Consider the following 24795-nt stretch of genomic DNA (forward strand, 5'->3'; position numbering starts at 1 on the left):
ACTTGAGCAATGGAAATGGAACTTGTCACAGTCTCCTACAAGGGTCTAAGAGATGGCCCTGCACCCACAGTGCCCATACGCTCCCTCTAGGAGCAGGACTTCCAAGGAGGCAGAGAGCGAGCTGGCTTCACATGAGGGCCTCTTGCCCCTCAGCGAGTGGTGGGCACAGAATACAGAAATGGGGGGAGGAGCTCGCAGTTAAGTGTGCCACCAGGGGGCACGTGCCACGGCTGCCTCTCCTCTGTGCACACACGGCTGCAGCAGTGTGCTGTCCTCAGCAGCACATGGCATGTGCAGTGCCAACTGAGGCCCAGGGCTGGGGGAGCTCCCACAAGAACCCAGTGTGGCATCCTTCCCTGACCTTCCCAAGCCACCTCAGGCTCAGCAGCCGACCCCGAGGTTGGTCAGTTCCCCAGAAGTTGCTCCCAAGTTATAGGAGTTCCTGCTGACACCCGGGAGGCTTGCGGATCCCCTGGAATGTCCGGGGCCCTCAAAGGGTCCCCGTCACAGTGACTCCATGCTTGTGGGCCTACCTAAGCATGAGGACATAAAACCTTCCCACAGTCCACAGCTGGGTAAGTGTGACGTCCTCGGAGACACAAAGAGCAACAGACACACACACAGAAACTCTGGTGCAGGAACAAGGGTAAGACCCAAACGGCAATGAAGACATTTGGCGTAATTCTTCCAGATGCCATGGTTAAGACTTAACCCAATTTAAAAATAATGCCACCGCAGGCCAAGTCCTAATCCCCGCAGGAATCTGGGGGCAACGGCAGCCCATGGCTGACAGAAGGGTCCACGGGCAGCAGGCTTGCCTACTCCACCTGCCTCCCACACACCTATGAGTCAACAAGAGGCAGTCAGTAGGCCCAGAGCCTTGGGGGAAAAGGGGCCATGTTTCTGAGTCACATATTTCTGCGATGGCTTTGGTATTTAAAAAAACAAAAAACATGATGGCACATTTTCACCATTGAGACCGGATGAGACCCGACCCTCAGGAAGGAATAAAATGTCAAGTGTCAGTCATGGCTCTAAGGCAGACATTACAGCTTTCACAGGGATGAAAACAGAGACCCCGGACACGGTGTGTCGGGGCGAATGCACGGCCCTCACAGCACCGTGGCCTGCACCACAATCTCGGGGTCCTCGATGTCCTTTTTGCTCTGGACCATCCTCAGCTCCAGCTGAGCCGAGCTGGGCTTCTTTCCTTCTCCTGCTTGAGCTGAGGAACACAGGCAAGGTTAGAGCTGGTGGGATGCAGTCTCAGGCATCCCTCCTCCTCCCCACACTGGAGCTGCTGCTCCACACCGCCCCCTGCTGCCCCACTTCTAACAGGCAGCTGGGTGCAGGGGCTGAAGGGAGAGCTCTCCCCTCCCTCCTGCCCTCCTCCAGACAGGGACCACCTACAGGAAGGAAAGGCAGAGCGCCAGGACAGGTACCTTTTGCACACCGGATGGTCCTCTGCAGCATGTGCTGCATGGCGGACACGGTTTTCTCACAGGCCACCTGAGGAGAGGACAGAGAAACCACCTTGGTCCACCTGGACTGAGCATCCCTGTCCAGAGGACAAGCAGCAGCTGCCCCAGTCACTCACACTGGACACAGCTGGGCCCCCGTGGGGCTGACTGCACAACAGCCCCCCACAGAGATGCATCTGCATGAACCTGTATCTGGAGTGTCCCCCGAAGCCCATGCTAGAGGCTGGGCCCTCTGCCTGAGGTGCTATTGAAGGGGAGGACAGCTTCTGGAAGTGAGGCCTGGTGCCAGGTCCTTAGGTCCTTGAAGGTGGCTTCTGGAAAGGGATAGTGTCTAATTTCATTATTTCCTTCCTCTTGCTTCCTGGATTCTACCAGGATGCACAGCCACAGGGCTTAAGCAACAAGGCCCTCTCACCCTGGATAGACACTTCTGTACCGTGAGTGGAAAGAACCTTTCGTCTTTATAAACTGTCTCAGGTATTTTGTTACAGTAGTGGAGAGAGAGTCAAGCAGACCCTGACTATTAGATTATCCTCTTCGGTGTGGATGGAAATGCCTCCTGGGAAGGGACAGCAGCTTGGGGCTTGTCAATACTGTGCACACTGGCACACTGCAGGCACTGAACAGAATCCCTGGGAGTAATTAGTTTTAAAGACTCTATAAGGGAAAGCACTGCCGCCCTCAACTCTCAAGGCCAGAGGCCTGGGGGACTCAGCAGGTACCCAGACACTCCTCGGTGCCTACATGGGTTGGCCGATCCAGGGCTTGGCTTGGGAGCTGCTCTGTGAGACTCCTCTGAGGGCCAGCTGGCAAGTTTCTGCTGCCCTGCACAAAGGGAACCCCCCACTGCTACCAATTACACAGGGCAAATCTGGCCTGGCCTGCACCCGAGGGAGGCAGGGGCTGGAGAGCCAGTGGAGGGCAAAGGCAGTGAACCTTCTAGACTTAACTTCAGAGTTTTCAGGGGACTTGACACACGGGAGTCCGTCTCCCTCTCCAGCATATAAGCAAGGAGCCAGAGACAGGTCAGAGCGGGGTGGAGTGGACGGTGGGACAGCACCAGGGAACCCACGTCCAGGTCCCCACATCCAACTGTCTCTCCGAGGTGACAGCCTTGCTCCCCTTCCTCCAGTCTAAGGGAAGGCAGCCCTCACCCAGCTGTGCACCGCGGGCACACAGTGCGGGACATCGAGGCTGTGGGTAGCAGTCTGCAGGCAGGGTCCGTCTACACTGGGGGAGGGGTCCTTCCAACTTTGCATTCTTCTTCTTTTGTGTTTGCTCTGCGGGGATGGGACCCAGGCCCTGTATGTGTTAGCAAAGGGCTCTGCCACTGAACCATGCTCCCAGCCTTGTACTCTGCAACATCACTGGAGGAGGACATGCTGGCTGTCAGCTGCTGGGCATCAGGAGAGACGGCCTGCTAATCGGTCACTGTGCAGCTTTTCTGCACACAGGCCAGTAGATCAGATTCAAGGTCATAGCTGAAGGAAACTCCTATGACTGGAGAGATCGCTCAGAGTTTGAGAGCACTGACTGCTCTTCCAGAGGACCCAGGTTCAATTCCCTGCATGGCAGCTCACAACTGTCTGTAACTTCAAGATCTAACACCTTCACACAGGCATACATGTACGCAAAACACCAATGCACATAAAATAAAAATAAATTATTAAAGGAAAGAAAACTCAGCTGGGTGGTGGTGGCACACACCTTTAATCACAGCACTCGGGAGGCAGAGGCAGGAGGATCTCTCATGAGGCCAGCCTAGTCTACAAAGCGAGTTTCAGGACAGAGTCCAAAGCTACACAGAGAAACCTTGTCTCGGAAAAAATAGAAAGAAAGGAAGGAAGGAAGGAAGGAAGGAAGGAAGGAAGGAAGGAAGGAAGGAAGGAAGGAAGGAAGAAAAAACTCCCTTGCCCTTGATAAGCCCCATAACTAACTGCATATTCACAAGAAAAGCCATCCCTGATCCCCAAGTCACAACATCAGTACACTTGAGCTCCAGATGCGGCTTAATTGGAGTGCCTACCTAGTACAAACTTGGTCCCAGCTGATCCATTCTGCTAAGGAGCACCTGAGCAAAAGCACCCTCCTCCTTACAAGTGCACGAAGCAGGTGGGATGGACATACAGACAACCATAGAAAGATCCATCTCCATGACAGGTCTGAGGGGCAAGGGCGTACCTCAGCCTGCATCCTCAACCTTCTGCCTTTGGTACCCCAAGGGCTGTGTCCATCAAGTTAGGCAATGGCTACACAGCAGGAAACAGCCTGAACTGGACTGAGCACTGGAAGAGCCTGAGTCACCAAGGAGCACCTGGAGGGCTGTACAGGCCCAGGACTCCCGGCTGACTCCAGTTTAAATGTCAATTCTTTTCTTCTCTTTTCTTGTTAAGGCACTGCTATGGATCAAACCCAGGCCTAACGCATGCAACTGAACTACATCCCCAGCTCCCTGTGGTTTCTAACTCTCAAATCCAAGTCCCCAATGTCTTGTTTCTGATGTCACCACTTCCAAAACAAGAGAAGAGTGGGTGACACACTGAAAAGGTGAGCTTCTGAGTCCACAGTCAGCAGTATTCTCCCCCCCCCCCCCCCCCCCCCGGCACTTAGGCAGGTGCTCAGACCAGGCCTCCACTAAACCTGCTCCTCTCTCTGTCTCTCTCCTGCTATGTGGACCACATTAACCTATTTTCCCACCGGAAGCACAGAGGAAGTTGTGTAGAGGAGCAACATGGACAACCGACCTTCAGGTTGTCTGGGTGCTTGTGTGTCCACGCCAGAAGCATGGCAGCGAAGAGGTCCCCAGTGCCCACGAAGACGGCATCCACTTTGCGCATCTCCATCCGGATGCGTTGGGTCACCGTGGAGCCATCAGGCTTCCCTGGGGGAACATAAGCCGGGTCACTGGGTCTGAGACATCTCAGGTAAACAAGGGTCACCCCTGCAGTGGGAACCTGTCAGCCCAACTTGTCCCCACTTCTCCTGGAGTGACAAGAATGTCAGCATGTTCTCTCCTTGGGAGTGGTCATCAGATATGCTGTGGCCTCCGTCAGGAGCTCTAGGACTCAATGTGGGCTGTCATACTGACCCCACTGCCACCACTGTCCCAAAGGGGAGTGAAACCCTGGACCCGTAGAAGCTGAAACTAGCATGACCTTTACACACTCAGAGTGCAAGGAATTACATGGATGCACTGTGTGTGTGTGTGTGTGTGTGTGTGTGTGTCTACATGCGTGTTGTGGCCCAGGAGCATTCAGATGCACATTCCCACCCCCTTGTGCATCCAGAATGCTGACTGGAGTCAGTGAGTGTGAACTTGGGGTTCCTGTCAGCCTGTGACTCAGGTTTCAGTACCATTGTAACATTGTTCAAACACAATTAACTCATGTGCTGTGTGCATAACCAGTCACCAAGTCCAGCAGAAACCTACTCCCTGTAGACACCTGGGCCACAGAAGCCAGACTCAGCTGGCCTCTGGCATAAGGCTCCCGTGCAGGGTGGCTCACCAGCCATGAGAACCTGGTGGTTCCAGCACAGCATGGATCCCTGAGCATCCGGTAAGTGGGATTGGGTGAACCTGCTTATGTCCCAGTGCCCATCTAGTCCCCCCACTCCACAGAGCTCTGTCCTGAAGCTGCCTCTGTCTACTCTCCTGAGGGGCATGAGGTACTAGCCACTTGCTGAGCAAGTCATAATCGCCCTCCTACCGAGCCCCAAATAGTCTCTGGGCCCTGAAAGCCATGGGCTATAGAAACAGATGGACCCAGGAGCATGCAGGGGCAGGTGGGGCAGGTGGAGCAGGCACTTACGCATCCTCTGGCTGCCCAGGGCGATCAGGTAGTCACTGCCCTGTGGGGAGGGCAAGTCAGAGCTGGTGATGACCACTGTGTCAGGACCCATGCAGTGCAGCATGTCCATCACCTGCCAGGAGCAAGGGAGAGTGTCAGCACATGCAGCCACAGTGGCTCTTCCTGACAGCCATGCTTCTCAAGGGACAGACCCTGGTCGGCCACCGTCCTCTGCAATCAGACCTCAAGCAGGCAGGCGTGACCAGCGTGCTTGATGGGCTTCCAGAGAACCTGGAACATTGCACACGCATGGCCAAGCCTGTGGTCTGCCACCTTCTGCCAGGGCCATTGAGAGTTCAGAGTCTGGAAGTGTGGGAGGAAGCCTGGGGCTCCCGCACCAAATCCTTAGGAACTGGGAAGCTAGTCATATCCACCAGTGAGAAGCTTCTCTCCAAGTTGGCTTGTCTTTCTTTTTACCTTTCTTTGTTTAGTAACAATAAGCAGAGGCCCCAGTTGAGTGAACCGCACCACTTTGTCTTAAAAGGATGTGATTATTGTCCTATAAAGGACAATAGAGGGGCATGGCTGTGTCATGAGGCAGTTAGGCCATGAGCCCATACCTTAACCCAGAGCAAAAGGAGCTGGAGGTGGCAGGAAGGACCTCCTGGGGGCCTCAGAGGGAGTGCACCCTGCCCCCAACTGATTTTGGGGCTTCCAGACTCCGGCTGTGAGAGGATGCTTTGGTATGGCAGCTTTAGGTCACAGACACGGACACATGGTGGACTGAGTACAGAACTGACAGAGGTACTGCTCAGTGACAAAGGCTGGGTGCTCCCCACATCTAAGGTCAGAGCTTATTACCTCTCAGGTGCCCATTCATAGCTGAAGATGGGTGTCTGTCTCCTTCCCCATGAACAGGGCCTTGTGTGAGGGTCTCCTTCCCTGAGAACAGGGTTATGTGTGAATGTCTCCTTCCCTGTGAACAGGGACATGTGTGAGGGTCTCCTTCCCCGTGAACAGGACATGTGTGAAGATCTCCTTCCCCGTGAACATGCCCATGTGTGAAGGTCTCCTTCCTCATGAACATGCCCATGTGTGAGGGTCTCCTTACCTCCAGTGCCTCTTCCTCGCTGTGGATTTTTCTGCCACTCAGCAACCTGGAACACAGATGGGAGCGTGAGCCCCAGTCCCTACAGTAAAGAAAGGACAGCCATCCCGGCCACTGACCGACATCCCCACCAGAGGCCATCACAGCTTCTACTGGCCACAGGAACCAGGGGAGGCAGAGACACACACGGAAGAGTGGGGAAGGTCAAGAGTGAAATGTGGTATAAGGAAACTCACACACATGGTGAGGTTGCAAACTGTGGTGAATGCCTTTAGGTGACAACAGAGAGAAACAGCCCCTACAACCCCCAGAGTCTCTCAGCACAGCAGTCAGGTAACCAATGTGCGTGGAACTCTGAGGGCCACAATGACCAACACAACCCATGCACCTGCTTCAGCCTTCTGACAGCACAGGATCCTCAAAGGGATGCCATCCCTTACTTGGAAAGGGCCCAGGGCTGGGGCCCTCAGCTACTCCATCTAAAAAATGCCCACCAGTGTTTGCATCCAAGGATTGCAGGACTCTGCTCATGGGACAGAGAGGCCTGCGCCCTGCAAGTCTGGGTAACCCGCAGGTTTCTTAGAAGCTGACTCTTCAGCTAATCATGGCCATGTGCTCTGAGCTCTGAGAGAGGTCTGTGGCCAGCAGTTCTACCTGGGGCATTCCCAGCCACATGAGACATCAACTGGACAGGTGCCACCCCGTCTTTCTCTCCTTGGAGCATCTTGCTAGCAGGGAGATACTGTGAGCCAACACGATCATGGACCAAACACCAGAGAGAAAGAGCACTGTGGTTACCTTAGAGGCCATGGGAACACTGTGGGGACCTGGGGTACGTGTTTACAGGGGCAAGGGTGACATGATCTGTCTAGGGCAGGCCAGGCTTCCTAAGGGCCATCTAGGGATCCAAGAGGGCAGATGTGGGGCTGCTGGGGTACGTGTGAAGATGGTGCAGGGCTCTGCAGGGCTCACCAGTGTAGTATAAATTGTTAGAAGGTCTTGTTAATAAAATCAAACCTGAGGCCAGTTATTGGGGTGAAGGCTGGAAGATCAGAGAAGCAGAACAAGCCACAGCTGTTCTGCCTCTCTGCCTCAGCTGATCCTGTTTCCTCAGACTGGATGCCTCTCAGCTGAACTGTGCTGCTCCAAAGCCTGAAGCTTAACCAGCCAAATGCTTCTAGTTCCTGGTCCTCACGCCTTATATACCTTTCCGCTTTCTACCATCACTTCCTGGGATTAAAGGCGTAAGTTACCATGCTAGGCTGTATCCTTGAACACATGGATTTCTGCCTCTGGAATGCTAGGATTAAAGGCGTGTGCTATCACTGCCTATCCTCTATTAAGTTTATTAGGGTGCACAATATTTCAGGGAACACAATACCACGGATATTGTTATTGTTTATGATGGTTGGTTACAAGTTGTTAATTGTTAATGGTCAGGAAAAATGCTGAACAAGATTAGATTCAGAGTTTTTGTTTTTAAAAAAAAGTAAATATAGATTTGAGGTAGATTATTAATTCTGCTCTGAGAAAAAAGATAAAGAAATAACAGGATAAATGGGTTGATCATTGAATCTATTCTAAAAAGAAAAGGGGGAAGATATAAAAATGACAAAAGGTAGATTACTGAATCTATTATGAAAAGAAAAAAGAATATGAATAAGATAAAAAGGTCAATTTTTGAATCTACTTTTAAAAAGGAACTACTTGTTTTAAATAGGATAAGTAATGAAAATTTTTTGTCTGAGTTTATCAAATGTTACTGGACTGGGCATTGTTAATATATATAATGGAGTTTTTTGTCTGAATCTGTCAAATGTTAGTGGACTCGACATCATTAATGTATGAATTCATGAAAAAGCTGCTTGCCTGTGACCTTTGGGGCCCCTGCTCAGTCCTGAGCTACCCTCAGCTGGTTGTGGTGGCACACTGGTTGGATTTACTGAAGGAGGCAGAGGCAGGAGGATCCCGAGTTTGGGGCTGACCTAGGAGGCTTCCTAAAGAAAAGCTTCAGCTGGGGCCTAGCCACAAACGTTTGTGGTGGGGCCATGGAGGCAGCGGCTACTGCTCTGAGTTGCTGGCTCCTTCTCATTGTGTTGGTGACTGCAGTGATGCTGCTACCTGGGACGAAGGGTTTACCCTGCTTGTTCAGAAAAGAATTGCCTGGACCATCGTATTACAAGAAAGCATCGGCGAAGGTCTGTTTGGAAAAGTTTGGCAAGACAAATGGTGGGGAGAAATTGTTGTGAAGATTTTCTGTTCTAGGGAAGAACGTTCATGGTTCCGAGAGACAGACATTTATCACACTGTGATTGCTTCAAACCACAGAGGAGGCAAAAAAAACCCAAAAAAACAAAACAAAAACAAAAGCCAAAAAACACTACAGGGAACCATGACCATGCCTAACAGCAACTTTGAAATTTTCAAAAAGGTGACAGAATCCCACAATGACAAATCCGCTAAGCTGAGTAACACCACGGAAAGATCAACTTTGGACAACAAACTACTCAGGACAATTTCGAGATGACTAGCTGAGATGATCCAGCCTGACAAACTACTTGAACAAGGACTCGAGACAAGCCCTGCACTTTCTCATTATGCAGAGACTGAACAAATGATACAGGACTTGACAATTAACCCAAAAATTTTCTTTTCAGGATTCCCTAAAGATGTCTTCACCCCCAGAAAGCAGGAAGTAATTTTAAGAAAATGATGCCCACATTCCCAAGAGGTGGGGTGGGAGGTTTTTGGTTGCTTAATGAGTTATGGATATTGTCATTGTTTATGATGGTTGGTTACAAGTTGTTAATTGTTGATGGTCAAGAAAAAAGCTGAACAAGGAAATTAGATTCAGAGTTTTTGTTTGGAAAAAGAAAAGAAAAGAAAGAAAGAAAAAGAAAAAAGAATATAGATAGGAGGTAGATCATCAAATCTACTCTGAGAAAAAAAGATAAGGAAATAATAAGATAAATGGGTAGATAACTGAATCTACTCTAAAAAGAAAAAGGGGAAGATATAAAAATTACAAAAGGTAGATTACTGAATCTATTATGAAAAGAAAAAAGAGAATATGGATATGATAAGATAAAAAGGGAGATTATGGAATCTACTTTTAAAAGGGAAACTACTTGTTTTAAATAGGATAAGTAATGAAAAATTTTTTGTCTGAGTTTATCAAATGTTACTGGACTGGACATTGTTAATATATTAATGGAGTTTTTTATCTAAATCTATCAAATGTTAATGGACTCGATATCGTTAATGTAATTCTTGACTGTATATACTTATTGGATAGTTTTTAATTATAATTAATATATTGTACTAATTAAAAGCTTTTTTAGACAAAAAGGGGGAAATGTGGTGGTATTGTGTTCCCCCAAATATTGTGCACCCTAATAAACTTACCTGGGGTCCGAGAACAGGACAGCCACAATATTAAACATAGAGGATAGGCAATGATAGTACACACCTTTAATCCTAGCATTCCAGAGGCAGAAATCCATGTGTTCAAGGATACAGCCAAGCATGGTGACTCACGCCTTTAATCCCAGAAAGCGAGCATTTAATCCAAGGAAGTGATGTCAGAAAGCAGAAAGGTATATAAGGCATGAAAACCGGGAACTAGAAGCATTTGGCTGGTTAAGCTTTTAGGCTTTGAGCAGCACAGTTCAGCTGAGATTCATTCTAGATGAGGACTGAGAAGCTTCCAGTCTGAGGAAACAGGATCAGTTGAAGAACTGGCAAGGTGAGGTAGCTGTGGCTTGTTCTGCTTCTCTGATCTTCTAGCCTTCACCCCAATAACTGGCCTCAGGTTTGATTTTATTAATAAGACCTTCTAAGATTCCTGCTACACACCAGGGCATCTGGTCCTTCTGGCTGTGTAGTTACTTACTCAGCCTCAAACTGATTGGGAGTGATGATGTCTGCCACGGGCACCACTTTCTCCCTGTACACGGGAAGGAGGTCCTGGGGGACGTACTGGAGAGCACAGGAGACAAAGAAGGAGATCACTCACACAGAAGGAGAGCCCAGGAGAGGAATGCTCCCAGCCCAAACCCTGTGAGGAGACCTGGCATCCTCACCAGGAAAGGGACACAGCTGAGGACCCACAGGGACCGGGACACAGAAGGGTGTCACCAAGTAAGAGAAGTGCCTGGGGCAGGAAGGGGAGGCCTCAGAACCAGAAAGGAGGACAGTAAGTAGAAATCTAAGACACAGGACCGCACAGGATGACTGGAGGCAGCCTGGGGCCCTCCGGTCCTGCCATCTGGGGCTGGGCCCACCTGGCTCTGGTAGCCTGAGTCCTGGGGTGTCTCATCTCCACCTAAGACATGCTTGTGAGCCAACATACTCATGATCATCTCATTTTTAAATTATCAAGGAACAATTCAACACAACAGTGCTCTCCCCCTCCCCTTTTTCCTGAGATGGGCTCTTGCTCTGTAGCCCAGGCTAGCCTAGAACTCAGAGCAATCCTCCTGTTTCCTTCCAATCCAAGTGCTGAGATTACAGATGTGAGTCACTAAGGCCACTTACAACAATCTTTAGCTTTTGTTTATTATCTCCATCTTGGTGATGGACTTGGGGCCTCATGCCTGTTAAGCATGCAGGATCTATGCCTTTGAGAGGACTGAGCAGATGCCATTACAGGCTGCCCAGTCTTCTCCCAGAGATAAGGCCTTAATTTCAGTTTCCTGAGACTGAACAAGCAGTTTCTGAGAGAGTCATGAACAAAGGACAATCAATCTCCAGCACCCCAACAACTAGGCCAGGCCTGAATCACAGTCAATAGCTCAAGGTAATAACCAAATAAGGTCAAAGCCTGGGACTTGTCCAGGCCTGCCCCAAAATAGAAAAGCTGTAGCCTTAACCAGCCCCTGCCAGTCATAGCCAATTAGAACATACTAATATGATTGCTACTTGCTTAAGCCAAGGACCTAGGACTGCCCTAGGACGTTCGTCCCACTGACTGTGCTTAAAAGAAGCCTGTGAGCTCCTCTCAAGGTCATTGCCATTTTGCCCTTGTGTAGGATGGTGGGTTTCAGCATGCTGGATTGAAGAATGCTCTTGTTGACTGCATACATGGATGGTGATCTTTTGTGGGACTTCTCCAGGACCCTAGCAACCTTCAAGCTCCCTTTTTTAAAGTTTTGATTAAGGCTAGCCTCTACTTGCAATCATCCCACCTCAGCCTTCCAAGTAACTAGGATTACAGATGCCCAATACCCTGTCCAGTTCCTGACATCCAAATCCCACATGAAGCTCTGAAATAACTGTCTGTTCCCACGATGCTTTGCAGCACTGGTGAGTGATCCAGGGTTCCAATTTCTCCCCATCCAGTGGCTGAGGAATTTCCCTGGAGGTCTGAGGTCATATGCAGATGAACTCCTGCTGGCTGGCATAAATGAAAATGAGCTAAGAAAAGATGGGACCACTTTCACAGCCCAACCCTTAGACTTGGGTCTGACCATGACATCTGCCTTAGCTAGGGTTCCTATCGCCAGGATAAAAGACCATGACCAAAATAAGTTGGGGAGGAAAGGATTTATTTGGCTTACACTTCTACATTGTAGTCCATCATTGAAGGAAGCCAGGACAGGAACTCAAACAGGGCAGGAAACTGGAGGCAGAAGCTGATGCAGAGGGCATGGAGGCGTGCTGCTGACTGGCTTGCTGCCCATGGTTGGCTCTGAACACTCACAATGGCCCGGGCCCTCCCCCATCAATCAGTAATTAAGAAAATGCCTTACAGGCTTTCCTACTGTCCAATCTTATGGAGACATTTTCTCAGCTTAGATTCCCTCAGCTCAGGTGACTTTAGCTCGTGACAAGTTGACATACCCAACCCAGCACAACATCACTAAAGACTCTTATACCACTGAGTTTTATGGATGGCGCATGTCTCAGTGGCAGAGCATTGGCTAGCATATGAGCCGCCCTGGGTTTGACCCCCCAGAACAAAAATAGAACAAAATTGATCACCTGAGCCACAGACTCTCGGCTAGTTTGACCCTAACACATTATCTTTAATCTAGGCTCTCCGGGGAGAGTTATTTAATCAAAACCAGGACACATCACAGCAACACTGAGCCCGAAGGAGAGCTCTTTAGGACCCAAACACCAGCGTCTCTAGGTCGGCTGGGGACATTGCAGCAAGCAGCATCAGGAAGAAAGGAGGGGTCTGGTGCAGGGAACCTTCCAGAAAATAGGCACTGGAGAAAGCAGATGAAAAACAGCCACCGAGCAAACCAGACACTGGTCCAGTCACTGCCACCGGCCTCCACTGGGAGAGCAGGGTGGAAAGGAGGCCGGTCCAGGTGAGTCCTGTACTGGTGTGGACTGTGTGTGGCCAGCTGTGCCCAGGGAATTCACAGTGAGTAACACATGAGTCAAAAGCCACAAAGGAGGCAAATGCCAGGGTGGTCTGTGTGTTAAAACGCTGACTTTGAAGCTTTAGGCCTCTGAGTTGAGGCTCCCATCTCCACAGTCTGAGGTGTCTGACATGGCCACAGGACCAGTTTCACTCGTGGATTGTGACCCATTGGGTTTTGAACAGCTGGGGAGCTCAGAGTGACTTCCTCATTGTTAAATGCACAAGGGGAAACTAACCGGAGAAAAAAACATTTACATGAGAAGGTGATCCGGCTGTGACATCCCTCACCACAGTGATCTGCAGTGTGGACAGGCTGACATGGCTGGTGAGGCGTCCCCTGCCTCCCTGACTGCTTCACATGCATCCCTCCTGAGACTACAGAGAGGACACCTCTCCTGGATGGAGGAGCACTGTCCTGCAGTCCAGGGCAAATGGCTAGCCTTCTCCCCTGCAAGAGCCTCCAAACCAGCTTTTGAGAAAAACCATTTGCAACAGGAGAAACTCGGGACATTGACCTTCAGTGTCCACACCTGGGGCTTTATTAGACAGCTTGTCAATGGCTGACAGACTGTCTATGGTACACACCCTAACCTGTTGTCCATTTGACCAACCTCCTAACAGGGGTGTCTCAGCCTTGTATGGGGGTCACGCTGGTTGACCCGGGAAGGTGACCTTCTCTTTGGTTCAAAGCAGATGCACAGACCACACGTTTAACAGCAGCATGGGTCCACTCACCATGGAGCCTTCGCCGTTCCACTTGTCACCCATCACGGGATCACACACTGTGGGGACACAGCATCTGGTCAGCAGCTGCTACAGCTTCCAAGGACAGACCTCCACACTGTTTGCTTTCTCACTGTGTAGCCCAGGTTAGCCCTGGACTCTCAATCTTCCTGCCTCAGCCTCCCATGGAGCTGGGAAAGCAGGCATGCACACCACACACGCCTCCATATCTAACTCTTGCTCTAACTGCCTGAGTGTGTGCCTGCATGTATGTACATGTACCATGGGTGCAGGTGCCCAGGAGTTCAGTAAAGGGCAGGAGATCCCCTGTAGTGGGGTTTACAGGCAGCTAGGAGCCATCAGAGTGGGTGCTTGGAACTGAACTCGTGGCTTCTGCAAGAGGAGTACACACCCTTAACTGACGACAGGTTCTCAATTTGCCCTGGCTGGCTTTGAACCCACTATGTAGATGGGATGACCCTGAACTTCTGACCCTCCTAGTACTGGGATTAAAGGTGTACACCTGCACATTCGGTTCATGTGGTGAAGAGGCTTTATCTTTCCCGGGGGGCTTCATGTATGCTAGGCCAGCACTCGACCACCTGAGCCACACCCCTATAATTTTTTTTAACATTACATACATGTGGAGACGCAGGACAATTTTGCGCCCTAGCACTTTGCACTTCTCTGTCCAAGACAACTAGGTCCCCGGGACAGTTTCACATATAACTTACCATCATTCACACCTTCTTCTCAAGAACACATTACCTCAGGTCACCTGGACTGGCATAGTGCCCTCCCCCCTGGCCTGGCTGAGACTAGTAACCCCAGGTTTCACGATATCTTCCCAGGTTCAGGCACATTCCCTTTGGACCACAGTCCACTGCATGGACAAAGCAATGTGCCACTGGCCTTCGGGCAGGGCACACTGCACACCCGGGAGACTGGTGTTCAGGCTGCTCCACGTGACACATGGATGGACCCAGGGCTGCCTGGCAGCCACAGGGGCACTCTCCACACAGGACAAACTGGATATGCTGTGTCATCCCAACCCCCACCCACTAGTTTGGCCCAGCCTGGGGTATCAACCCAACCTACATCCTCTTTAGGGTCAGACCTCACACATCTTGGGCACCCCAGGCCTTCACGCATACTTAACCCTCCTTTCCTATGCACCTCACAAGAAACCCTATAGTCACCTTGAAGAACTTCTCAATTCCCCTGCTGAGCCTGCCCTCAAGACTCACTCCTCCTCAGAGGTCCCATAAGTCAAATAACTAATAGGTAAAGGCCAAACAGGTGGCGAGGAAGCCAGAGACAGTTGGCTGAGCTGTCCCTGTCTGAGGGTACGATCAGCATGGGGCACAGTGGAGAAGGGGCATCATGGTCCAGCTCTCACCGTACACCAGCTGGGGGTTCTGCTGCTTCAGCTCCTGTACGATGTCCACCACCATGGCCAGGAAGGACTTGTCTCTCGTGTAACCTGGAGGGACAATCCAGGTTTATCCTCTCAAAACAGGACACACTGACCACCAGGGTGCTGTAACACAATCAAATCAAACATGCATGAGAGTGGGGGAGGCCAGACCCTGCAGCCAGGGAATACACAGGTTTCCAAAAGTCTGTATAGTCACAGAGGGGATGACAGGAAGATCCCAGATGTATGTGAGGAGTTTTAAATGATGGAACTACAGACAACTGGCAAGTAACTAAAATTTCCACTTTCAAAATAAATCACTGAAACAATATTTTATGTGTATGTTTGTGTGCCTGAGTGCATGTCTGTGCACCACATGTGAGCTTAAGGCCTGGGAGGACAGAAGAGGGCGGAGGACAGAGAGGGTGTCAGACCCTCTGGAGCTGGAGTTATAGGCAGTTGTGGGCTACCCTATTTGGGCCAGGAAGTGAGCCTGGGTCCTCTGCAAGAGTGCTCTTAACAAATGAGCCACCTCTGCAGCCCCTGTGTCTCTTTAAAAAGTTTTTATTCAGGTGCTGGAGAGATGGCTCAGCTGTTAAGAATATGGCAGCTCACAACTGTTTATAACTGTATTCTCAGGGGATCCGATGCCCTCTTCCGGTATGCAGGTGTACATGCAAACAAAACACCCATCTACATAAAAATACATAAATACTTTTACTTAATTATCTATTTTTGGAGGCAGGGTCTCACTCTGAAGCCCTGGCCCACCCAGAACTCATTATGTAGACTAGGCTGCCCTCAGACTGGCAGCGCTCCACCTACCTGAGTGTTGAGATTAAAGGTGTTTGCCATGATACCCAACTCAAACATGACATTTTAAACCTGACTAAGCAAACAAACAAACACTGAATTGGGGGCTAGCGTGATGGTCTATTGAGTAGGGAGGCTTGCTGCCAAGTCAGAAAACCTAAGTTCAATCCCTGGGACCCACAGGGTTGAAAGAACCAACTCCCACAAGTTGTACTCTTATCACCACACCCATGCGGTGTCGCTGTGTGTGTACAATAGTGTGAACACACACACACACACACACACACAGAATAAATAGATTCAATATGTAGAAAATACAGCCGGAAATGTGACAGATGAGCTCATGTTCCAGGTAGAAGCATTTCACCCTCAACGAATCGACCTGCCAATGTTCCAACTCCCTCCTCTACCAGGATGCCTCCAGGGTGTGTTGGTGCCTCCGGCACAACAAAACCCACCCTGAAGAAGGCAGGAAACCAAGCAAGAGCCCAGCAAGGGGATGTGGGCCTATCCCTGTCACCAGGAGGCTGGGGACCCTGTACCAGGACCCTGGGGACCCTCACCTGTGAGCACGTAGTCATACTTATTCACACTGTTTATCTTGAGACCTTCGTACAGCTCATGGAGTTCCTGTGAATTCAGCACTTGGCCCTTCCAATGGGCGTAGCCTGCAGGAAGAAAACAGGCTAAGCTGTGGGTGTGGGAGCCCCAGGTTTCCCTGGTGACCATCTCAGCTGATGACAACCACCTACCCCCCTTGAGGAGATCCAGTGAACAGTTCTTCTGAAGGCTGGCCTGAGGCACAGACTGGGCCCATTGCCTCAGTGGCATCCCAATACCCTAGAAGCACCCCTGTTCCTGCACTGTGGGGGCTGAACAGTGGTCTCCACCCTGCCATGCCTAGTTTCTATCACATCAGTCCAGGGCAGCAGATGCTCAGTGTCCTAGGTAGCTCTGTGGAACTGTGTCCCAGAAGATGTGGATAGGGACACCAGGGCACACAGCTGTTTACTTCTGCATTCAACGGGAGCAGCTCAGGGAGCCCACGCCACCCCAGCTCAGGGTAGCCCACCTGAGCCCTACCCCTTAGCTGAGCCTGGTTTCCAATCTCCTCTATGTGTTTCTAGCCATCTAAGTCAAGTTGCTTGGTCGCTGCCACCTGATACCCTGGTAGGTAAGGGCTCACCCTGTCCCCACCCACTCTCTCTCCCACAAGCAAATTAAAACACTGCCAAAACAAGCCATAGGCCAAATCCTAGCAAGAGACAAACATAAGTAAAAACAGGTCTAGCCCAGGCATACAATCTGCCCCTCTGTCTGCTATGGCCAGGACCCCGGTCCTCTGGGACACCTTCTGACATGCAGAAGACCTGGGTACCTGATGCCAGGTGGGGGCCAATCACTGACATCCTGAATTTCACCAATGAGAACTTTCTCAGTTCAGCATCTCAGGTCTTCCAGGTACGCACCCACAGCCCCTTTAAGGCATCCAGGGGTTTTCGGTGCCTATCAAGCACCAGGTGGAGCACAGACTGACGGTGATCCCACACGGCACGGTCCTCAGAACCAAATTCAACCCCACTGTGCAAATCCAAGACATCGCGGCTCATTTAAACACACATAAGAAAGGGTATCAGTAAGGGTCAATGGGGTCCCTGCAGTTCCCTGGAGGCCCTGGACCACCTGGGACTTCAGAGGCCAGGGCACTGGTACCGAGCAGTCACCAGCTATGGTGGTCCACCGTCAGCTCCCGAGGCAGCTAATAGTTCTTCCCTCCCAGTTTAAAATCTATCACACTCGAGCAGCGTGTTAAATTCTCTGAGATTTCACATGCTGCAGGTGACCAGCTGGGCGGCTCTGGGACACTTTGAGCTCCTGAAGTCCCCTTTGTGTTCAGAACAATGTCAGGAGAGGCCCTTGGAGGCATTCCAAACACCGGAATGGCTTTGTTCTCTTGCCAGCACGGGAACTAGGGAGGACTCCAGTGACCATAGGTCAGGGCTGTGGGGAACACACACTTGTCCCAAACAATTCAAGGGGCTTCCCAGGACAGTTCCCTTCAGTAATAAGCAGTGATGTCTTTGGAGTCCCCAGGACAAGGCAGAGACACACAGACCCTTCCCCAGGGTATTGGTGCTGAGTCTAGAACCACATGGGGCTCTCCTTAGCCTGAGGTATGGCCATAGTGGAAAAGCAAACAGACATGCAGGTCACCAGCTGTCAGCAGGGGGACACAGCAGCATTCCCTGTGATTTACCTGGGCAGCTCTGCCACCACAGGAAATGCTATGGCTGCCAGCTTAGCAGAGAGGGAAACTGAGGCACAAAGGTTTTCCCACCAGTCAGCTCCAGAACAGGGGTCACACACATCAGCCATGGTGTGGGGGCAGACCCTGCACAGAGTGGCACTTCTGGGTTCCATCCCCCGGCCACAAGCGGTGGCACCTACTTCCCTCAGGGCCAGGTTACACACCATGCCCACTTCCACCATGACTACCACCCGAAGGACCTACCTGTGTGGTTGGAAAACTGCACAGAGTTCACAGCATCAACCTCAAATCCCAAAACCTGCAGGACAAGGACAAGAGGTGTGAGAGTGCCTGTCTGTGACCCCAAGAACCCAGGGCAGGGCTCCCAACCATGGCCAGAGTCTTGACTTGAGGAGGGTAACAGATGAGACCATCCCGGTGGTACAGACCCCTGGGCAGGACGCGCAGGGTGGGAACAGAAGGCCTTCCTAAGCCAGCCAGATGTTTGCATTTCAGGGCCACACAAGCCTGACTGTGAGATTCCTTTGTTCCTTCACTCTGGAAAACTGCCCAAAGGGCCAGGGTGGAGACACTCCTCTCCCTTGCTGGGGTGCACTAAAGGGATCATGGGGCACTCCTGAGGACCCACCTGGCGGAAGTGGTCAAAGAAAGCGCTACAAGCCCCTGTCTGTCCAGACAGAGGGCAAGGGTCCCCTGGGTCTTCTAACCCACCCCTGAGGAACAAGACCCAGAGCAGCTGGGGTAGCTCTGCCCAGCCAGCCTCTACCACACCAGCTAGCAAAGTCTCCTTCCCTCCATGTCAACGAGAGAAAGAAGGTCCCACGTCAGGGCTGAGGTCCCCACGTCAGGGCTGAGGTCCCCACATCAGGGCTGAGGTCCCCGGAACAACCACATTCGTTGAGCAGCTTGCAGCTCTGAATGGCCTCTCACAGCTCCCGTGGGACTCATCCAGATGGGACAAAGGGGCCACCTGAGACACGCTGGGCAGAGACGGAGGCTCCGTGTGGGCAGCTGTTCATCCTCAGCACACAAAGCAGCCCACTAAGCCAAGTTACAGCTATGGACCTCCAAGTCAACTTAAAGCGATCACCGAGTTTAAAAGCTTTTTATTTCAAAGTGAGAGGCCTGAGCTGGGGAGCTCACGCAGTCGGTAAAGTGATGGCTGTGCGAGCTTGAGGATGGACCGGAACTCGATCCCTCAGAACCCGCACCAAACGCCTGGTGTGGCAGTGCTTGCCTGCAATTCCAGGGCTGGGAGGATTCCGAGGGAGGATTCACGAGCCAGCCAGTCTAGTCTACCTGGTGAATTTCAGGCCAGTTAGAGTCCTGTGTGTTGGGTTTGCCTCTCATCCGAGTGTCCAGCACGGGACAGAACTTCCTGACCTGCTGATGGATGAGGGTGGGGGCCGGGCAAACTGGACAGCACCATTCTCCCGAGAAGCCTCTGCATGTCCCCTGCGGTAGTTAAAACGTCCCAGACAGAGTCTGTTACACTTCTCCCTCCCACTGCTGGGGTCAACACCACCTCCACATGAGTGTTCCTGGCACCTAGGAAAGTGAAAGCCGAAACAGGAACATGAAGCTTGCCTTTCCAGCTTCCTGCTGCCCATGGCTGCCAGACACAGGCTCCTCTTCCTGTCCCTCATGCAACCCTCAGGACCCTGGCCCAGCAGTGATGTGCACTAGGCTGGGGCGGCTGCCATGAGCAGGTGGTGCACATCCCAGGGGCCCCATGCCCGCCTCCACTGCTGCATCATCAGCGCTCCGGCAAAGAGGCGCACACAGCCTGAAGCCACGCAGCCAGGAGAGGCTTGTTTAGAGTAATAGCTCAGCTCAGCTCCAAGGGAGGCAGAGACACTCAGCACAGCGGGAGTGGGTGAGCTCTGGAATATTCCAGTGTGGTTCTCCCACAGGCATCTAAGGACAGACAGGAGGGGCAGGCCGAGCCTCACAGGTGTTTCCAGCTGTGGAGAACCAGTCCTGGGGCTGGTGCCTAAAAGCTTCTTTCACAGATGGGAAGCAGCAAGCAGGCCGGGCAAGCATCTTGTGACTGTTGTGACCGTGAGCAATCTAACAGCCAAGGGCCCTACGTGGCTCCCACCACTGATCACTGATCAGCCTTATCATCCAGCCAGACCACACCCTCTGATTTCCATGGTGAACTGCCACTAGACAGCCTGCATCCCACAAAGCATCTCTTTAGGGGTTGCTCACTCCAGGTCCGGTGGCCACCCCTAGCCTGGCTCACAGAACTCACTGCCAGGATCACAGCCAAAGGCCACGTCTACTGCAGGGGTCTGCCTGTGCTAGGCTGCAGTGACGTCCGAAAGGAAGGGGCCTGTGCTGAGCTCACGGTGGCATCCACTGGCTGACCTTGTTGGCACTTGTTGCTGCCAGGTCACTCTGAGACTCAGTAACCCAGATACGGGGTCACCTCGGTTCCAGAGGGTCACCGTGATGCAAGCCTTCCAGGAACTGCACCCCACCCCCTTGTCTATCAGCTGGCCAGCTGCTCACATCTGGCTCACACAGCTAAGAGTGGCTGAGCTTCCAGGGGTTGCCAAAACAGCTTTCCTGATTCCAGATGAGTTAGTTACACAATGTGGCCCGAGTTCACCACTACAGGCCACTGCACCAGAGCAGCCCTTACTCTGTGCTATGGTCTCTCTACCACAGGGCCTCCTGCATGCCGCCCCAGGATGAACTCCTCTTCCTGCCCCAGAGCGGGTAGGGGTGGCAGGCTCCCATCCATGGGACCTCACAACACTCACAGCAACTGGCCCCTGGGTGGGCCGTGCCTTGTGTCCTCATTTAACTACTCAAGGGACTGTTTTTCCAGGAGACAATCACAGGTAAAGAGACGGGACAGGAGGCTATAAAGGGGCCTTGGAGGCTCCTGGAGAGCTAACAGACTTATGCCTAAACTAGTGACCCCACAATGAGCTGAAGGTCCTGATGGGGACAGGGTGGCTTCTCTGGGAAGTGTCACCTCCTCAGCCACCAGAAGTCGTTGTTGGACCTTTCTTCAACACCTCCTTTTCCTTTCTGGTGGGGAAACCTCACTCAGTCCTTCTCCAGGCCTCTGACAAAAGTTGTGTCATTGTGTACCAGGAGGTGTCATAGCAGCAGGTCTCATTTTCCTTAAAGCTCAGGGCCCTGCAGACATGACTTCCCTTTCCAGACACCGGAGGGGTCTTTCAGAGGCCAGAGCATTACTAAGAAATACACACACACACACACACACACACACACACACACACACACACACCATGCACGCATGCCCACAACCATACAGTCACACATGCACAGACATGGACCCAGCCAATGGCAGAGAGGAATGAGATCAACACGTTCATGGCAGGTGGGGGGGAATAACAGAGATACCATCCCAGACTCACAGATGAAGGAGGGACGAGTGCCATTCTTATGAGTTAAAAAAACAAAACAACAACAACAACAACAAAAACCCACAAAAAACAAAACAAAAAAATGACAATTGCATTTCCAGGTTCTGCCTGCTTTCTTTATTTCTTCTTTTTCTTTTTCGTCATTTGAGACAGGCTTTCTCTGTGTAGTTTCGGTGCCTTTCCTGGATCTCACCCTGTAGACCAGGCTGGCCTGGAACTCACAGAGATCTGCCTGGCTTTGCCTCTGGAGAACTGGTATTGAAGGTGTGTGCCACTGCCGCCGCCCGGCTTCTGCCTGTTTTCTGCAGACCCAGGGACTTTGGGAGGGTTCTGTGGTCTTGCCTTTCTGTTTCAGAGCACTCATCTCAGTGGGTTTGAGTGAAAGGCCCAGATCGTTCTCTCAAAGCCACAGATTCATTAAGTTAATACCTAATGTCCATTGCCACCCCAGTGGCATTTTGAGGCTACAGTGTCACTGTGACCACCCAGCACGGGGCAGACATATCTGTGGTGGCTATGCCAGCCAGGTTAGCTACTCCACAGGATCACCGGTAGATGCCACTGGCCCTGCTACCACCCCACCCAACGAACTGGCTGCTCTGTCACAGCCTGGTGGCTACCATCAGAGAAGACTCAGCTTGAGGCCAAAGCTCTAGGCAGCGCTTTAGGACACAGTCCCTGCTGCTCCCTTCCCTTTCCAAAGGGACGTCTTGACATCACCAACTTTACAGCCTTTCACTAGACCCTAAATTTGGCCATTTTTCAGATTGCTCTGAAGGAAGGATACCGTCTTCTCTGAAGGCAGATCGAATACATAACCTGCCTGCCCTGAACCCCCATGTAGAACCTGAGCCTACCAAGTCAATGTGCTGAGAAGGCTCTGCACACACAGGGGGCCCAGGAAGCACACACAAATACTTATGTGCATGCTCACATGTACACACACACGCATGCACACACATACACAGAACCTTGAGATAAGGACTCCTTCCTCTTGCCTCTTGCAGGAGGAAGTGGGTTGGCTGTAGAGCATTTATTTACTCAGCATGTGTGAGAAAGGTCCTGGGCTCTGTCCCCAGCAGCATGTAACAAGGGTATTGGAGCCTGGTGTTGAGGCACACACCTTTAATCCCAGCACTTGGGAGGCTGAGGCAGATGGATCCCTGAATCCAAGGCCAGCCTGGTCTACAGAGTGAGTTCCAGGATGGCCAGGACTACACAGAGAAACCCTGTTTCAGGAAAGACAAGAAAAAGTGTGTGTGTGTGGGGGGGGGGATGAGGGGCCTGGGGCACAGGTCGGTGGAAGAGCACGTGTTAAAAACACGCACAAGGCCCTGGCTTCAATCCTCTCCACCACAGAAAACAAGGAGGCAAGACACGGGGGTGCCTGGGAGGTAGGAGCAGGTAACAGGGCACACTGGACTTCACTCTGCCCTTCCCTCCCACCCTACAGTCTAGAGACAAAACAGCAGGACACCCCAGCTTCCCAGGCCCTCCCCTGCTGCAGAGGTGAGTGAGAAGGGGATGGGGTAGGGGCAGGGAGGGCAGGAGCCTGGCCCCACTCTCCTTGACCCTCCCTCTGCCCTGCAAACTTTGAACTATTCTGCCTGGTACCCACCTCCCACTGGCTCTGGTCCCAGGAAACCTTTGGCCACTACACCCTGGCCTGGGGCCAGAAGTCAATCTGAAAACAGGGACAAGGTTCTGCTGCCTCTTTGGAGGATTATTTTCCCAGCTGCCCGGGGGAGACCGGGGAGGGAGGAGCCCAGAAGACTTTGCAGGGAGGCACTGGGGAGGCAGAGCTGATGGTCCAGGTGTGTGGGTCTGGACCACATGGCAGAAGTTGGAGGGAGCTCCCCAGTCACAGGCACAAGCCAGGCCCAGCACAAGGGACTCTGAGGCCCTGGTGCCAGCTCATCAACAGCTCGGTGCCAGGTCTACAGGGGAGGCCCAGAAACTTGCCCAGCCATTGCTCTGGCATGACTGGACAGCCACCTGATGGTACAACCTCCAGGCACCTGGGTCAGTCCTAAGAGGCCTCTCCAGCCTCCTGCCTGTGGCCTTCTTGGAGCAGCACTGGACAAATGTCAGGACCCCAGCCCAGGATTACATTCTCTCCCTTTCCAGCTTTTCACCCCCATATTCAGCCATGTCAGTGAGACTTTGTACTCCAGATTGTACAGGAAGAACACACACCCGCCTCCACAGAGAACAGCTCTGGACCTGAGGGGTGTTCCTCTTGGAACAGCTGCTCAAAGACTGGCTAGTGCCGGTCCCAGCCACCACAGACTGACAGTGCCAGCCCCGTGGGTACTCACTAAGGCTCTCCATGTTGGACGTGTCCTCCCTACCCAATTCATTGCTCCTCCCTATCCAGGGGTGCACAGAGGTATGGTGAGCAGCAAAATGCCAACAGGGGCCTCGAAGGAGTCCCCAGGTCCTTAAGCTCCTCTCTGGAGGGACGCTAAGAAGAGCCTCCTCTCTTGAGCAGCTGGGACACCATGTCTTCAGCCTGAATGAGGCAGCTGAGCCCTTGGTGCAGTCTAGAGGACAGAGGTCCAGGGGAGCCAGGGACAGAGGACCCAGGGAAGGAAGAGCAGCATCAAGTGGAAGAGGCAAGGGACGCAGGACACAGGGCCTTAGGAACCCTGCACACCTCTGCCCAAGGTGAGGGGGCTGCTTGGAGCTCAGCCAGGCTCCACCCTCCCCTCCCTGGTCCCTGCTTCAGGGACTCTAGCCCCTTGCTCCTAAGTACAGTCTCACCTCAGTGACCTTGCTCCCCACCCCTGACCCCCTGTAACCTAGAGGGCAATGGTTAAGAGCATGGAGCACCAGACCAGTGCATCTTAGATAGAACTAGAAGGTACATAATGTAGTGTGGGTGCAGCATTGCTTATGGACCAATAGGGACTGGAGCACTTAGCAAACCCTGTACTGTTCACTTACAACCATTTGCCCCACTTCATCTGCCAAGCATGCCTGCCCCAGGACAGCCCTCAGATTGTCCTTAGATATTGCTCTGGGCCACCTGTCTTCCTTCCAGATCCTTCCTGAAAGATCGTGGTAGCCAGGTGCTCCTTTTTAATGTCCCCAAAGAGTCAGTGCAGCGACTATACATGAGCTGAAGGGGTACAGGGACCCGCCACATCACTCAGTGACCAGCCAAAGAGGTGCAGTGAAGGAGGCCACCACCTGGCTGGCCAGGTCACCCCAATCTTCCTGCTGGACCGGCCAGGCAAGGAATTGCCAATCACTCTGACATTGTCTCTGGCCCCCATGTTAATACCCTCTGCAGCCTGGTTCCCTCCTAGGGCCACCGGCCAGAAATGATCAGAGCCAGCCTCATTACCCACCTCACAGGAGAGAGGTTCTGGGAAGATGAAGGCTACAGCCCTTCTACACGGTTGCTTTCAAAG

At 52.1% G+C, this 24795-nt stretch overlaps 1 protein-coding gene across 1 annotated transcript; it reads right to left on the reverse strand.

Moving 5' to 3' along the window:
* Positions 1-946: 946 nt before the first annotated feature.
* On the reverse strand, positions 947-14972 carry LOC114686649 (pyridoxal kinase-like; the record flags this gene model as incomplete). The annotated part of the gene is made up of 8 exons (XM_028861286.2): positions 947-1225; positions 1443-1509; positions 4226-4362; positions 5291-5402; positions 6381-6426; positions 10270-10355; positions 13486-13532; positions 14873-14972. Coding segments are annotated over 8 exons (708 nt in total), but the record flags the coding sequence as incomplete, so codon positions are not given.
* Positions 14973-24795: the final 9823 nt, after the last annotated feature.

Source organism: Peromyscus leucopus, chromosome 16_21 (genome assembly GCF_004664715.2).
Source record: "Peromyscus leucopus breed LL Stock chromosome 16_21, UCI_PerLeu_2.1, whole genome shotgun sequence".
NCBI classification, from domain to species: domain Eukaryota; kingdom Metazoa; phylum Chordata; class Mammalia; order Rodentia; family Cricetidae; genus Peromyscus; species Peromyscus leucopus.